Source organism: Gracilinanus agilis, chromosome 1, assembly GCF_016433145.1.
Source record: "Gracilinanus agilis isolate LMUSP501 chromosome 1, AgileGrace, whole genome shotgun sequence".
NCBI classification, from domain to species: domain Eukaryota; kingdom Metazoa; phylum Chordata; class Mammalia; order Didelphimorphia; family Didelphidae; genus Gracilinanus; species Gracilinanus agilis.
Genome location: NC_058130.1, coordinates 723,356,703 through 723,358,480, shown reverse-complemented (window position 1 = coordinate 723,358,480; position 1,778 = coordinate 723,356,703). Strand labels below are relative to the sequence as shown.

The window sequence follows — 1,778 nt, the reverse complement described above, 5'->3', positions numbered from 1 at the left end:
ACAGTGACCTCCTTGAAGTATATGCCTAGTTTTGGAAACTATGGGTGAAAGGGTGTAGATGTTTTAGTTATTTTATTTCTATAATTTTGATTGTTTCCTAGAATTAATTAATTCCTTGATCCACCAGTAAGTCTTGAATGCTTATTGACTTCTAGCCTTAGACACTTAATAGTTATGTGATCCTGGGAAAATCACTTTATCTCTGTTTGCCTTAATTCACTGGAGAAGGAAATGTCAAACCACTTTAGTATCTTTGTCAAGAAAATGGCAAATCATGGCACAGACACAAACAACAACCAAACAGCAACAAGAAGTACCACCCAAGTAACTGTCCCTTTATTTTATAAATAAACTGAAGACCAGGTTAGCTTAGGGTTGTACAGCTAGGAAGTGGTAGAAAAACTAGAACCATGCAGTCTGACAACTGGCTCCATGCTCTATCCATCACATTGTACTACTCCTCAGGCAGGTGAAGAGGTGAACAGATTGAATATCTCGTTAGAGAAGACTGATTGAAAACCTTTTCTTAGTGCAATGAAACTGTGTGAGAAAGTCAAAAAGAGAAACCTGGTTTCTTGGTGAGAAGCATCCTCAGGGCTCTTTTCATTTCATGGTTCCGCAGGCTATAGATGAAAGGGTTCAGCATGGGGGTGACTGCTGTGTACATCACAGCTGATGCTATGTCCTGTTGTGCTGTGTGGGTGGATGTGGGATTGAAGTACACTCCAATGATTGTCCCATAGAAGAGACAGACCACATTGAGGTGAGAGCCACAGGTGGAGAAGGCTTTCCATTTCCCGTAAGCTGATGGTATCTTTAGGACAGCTACAAAAATGTGAAAGTAGGAGATCAGAATGCCAATAAATGGGATTATGGCTGTCAATCCTCCCATTGTATAGATCACCAAGTCATTGATGAAGGTATCTGAGCAGGCTAGCCGTATCACCACACCAAGGTCACAGAAGAAATGGGGAATTTCAGTGTGGCCACAGAATGAGAGTTGAGTTAGCAGGACAGTATGTGTCAGGGCATTAGCACAAGCCCAAAGCCAGCAAGCTGCTACCAGAAGGACACAGACCCTGGGGGTCATGATCATGCTATAATGTAGTGGGGCACAGATTGCCATATAGCGGTCATAGGCCATGGAGGCAAGGAGGATGCTATCTAATCCTGCAAACCAACTGAAAAAGAACACTTGTGCCAGGCAGCTAATGTAAAGAATTTCTTTGTTTCCAGTTATATAATTAACCAGCATCTTGGGGATGGTGGTAGAGGTGAAGCAGATGTCGACCAGAGACAAGTTGCTAAGGAAGAAGTACATAGGGGTGTGGAGGCCTGGGTCGGTCTTAATGGCCAGAATGATAAGTAGGTTCCCCAGCCCTGTGATCAGGTACATAAGCAGGAATATCAGGAACAGAAGCCTGTCTTCCTCTGGCTGGTCTGAAAGGCCTAGGAGGATGAACTCAGAGACTCTTGAGTGATTTTCTCTCTTCATGGGTCTGTTGGGAAACATGTAGAAAGAATGAAATAATAATTTAAAATAGCCCTTTCAAGGGTGATTTGAAAAAAACGTTTTTCATTAACAAAATCAGTGAAGATAGAGTTAAAAGGTTATATGAGAGTGGAAAAATATTTGCACTGCAGAAAATACCCAAGCTAATAGACTATCATGCAAAATATACAGGGAATAAAAAAAAAAGATGCTCCACGCAATTGATGGTCAAAATATAAACAAATATTTTTCAGAGGAACTGTAAACTGTAAATAACTACATGAAA

At 41.1% G+C, this 1,778-nt stretch overlaps 1 protein-coding gene across 1 annotated transcript; it reads right to left on the bottom strand.

Annotated features, from left to right (window-relative positions):
* Positions 1-553: 553 nt before the first annotated feature.
* Positions 554-1,495, bottom strand: LOC123256762 (olfactory receptor 1361-like). The gene has a single exon (XM_044685326.1). It carries the CDS (start codon positions 1,493-1,495, stop codon positions 554-556), a length of 942 nt encoding a protein of 313 aa, XP_044541261.1.
* Between the last annotated feature and the right edge of the window lie 283 nt (positions 1,496-1,778).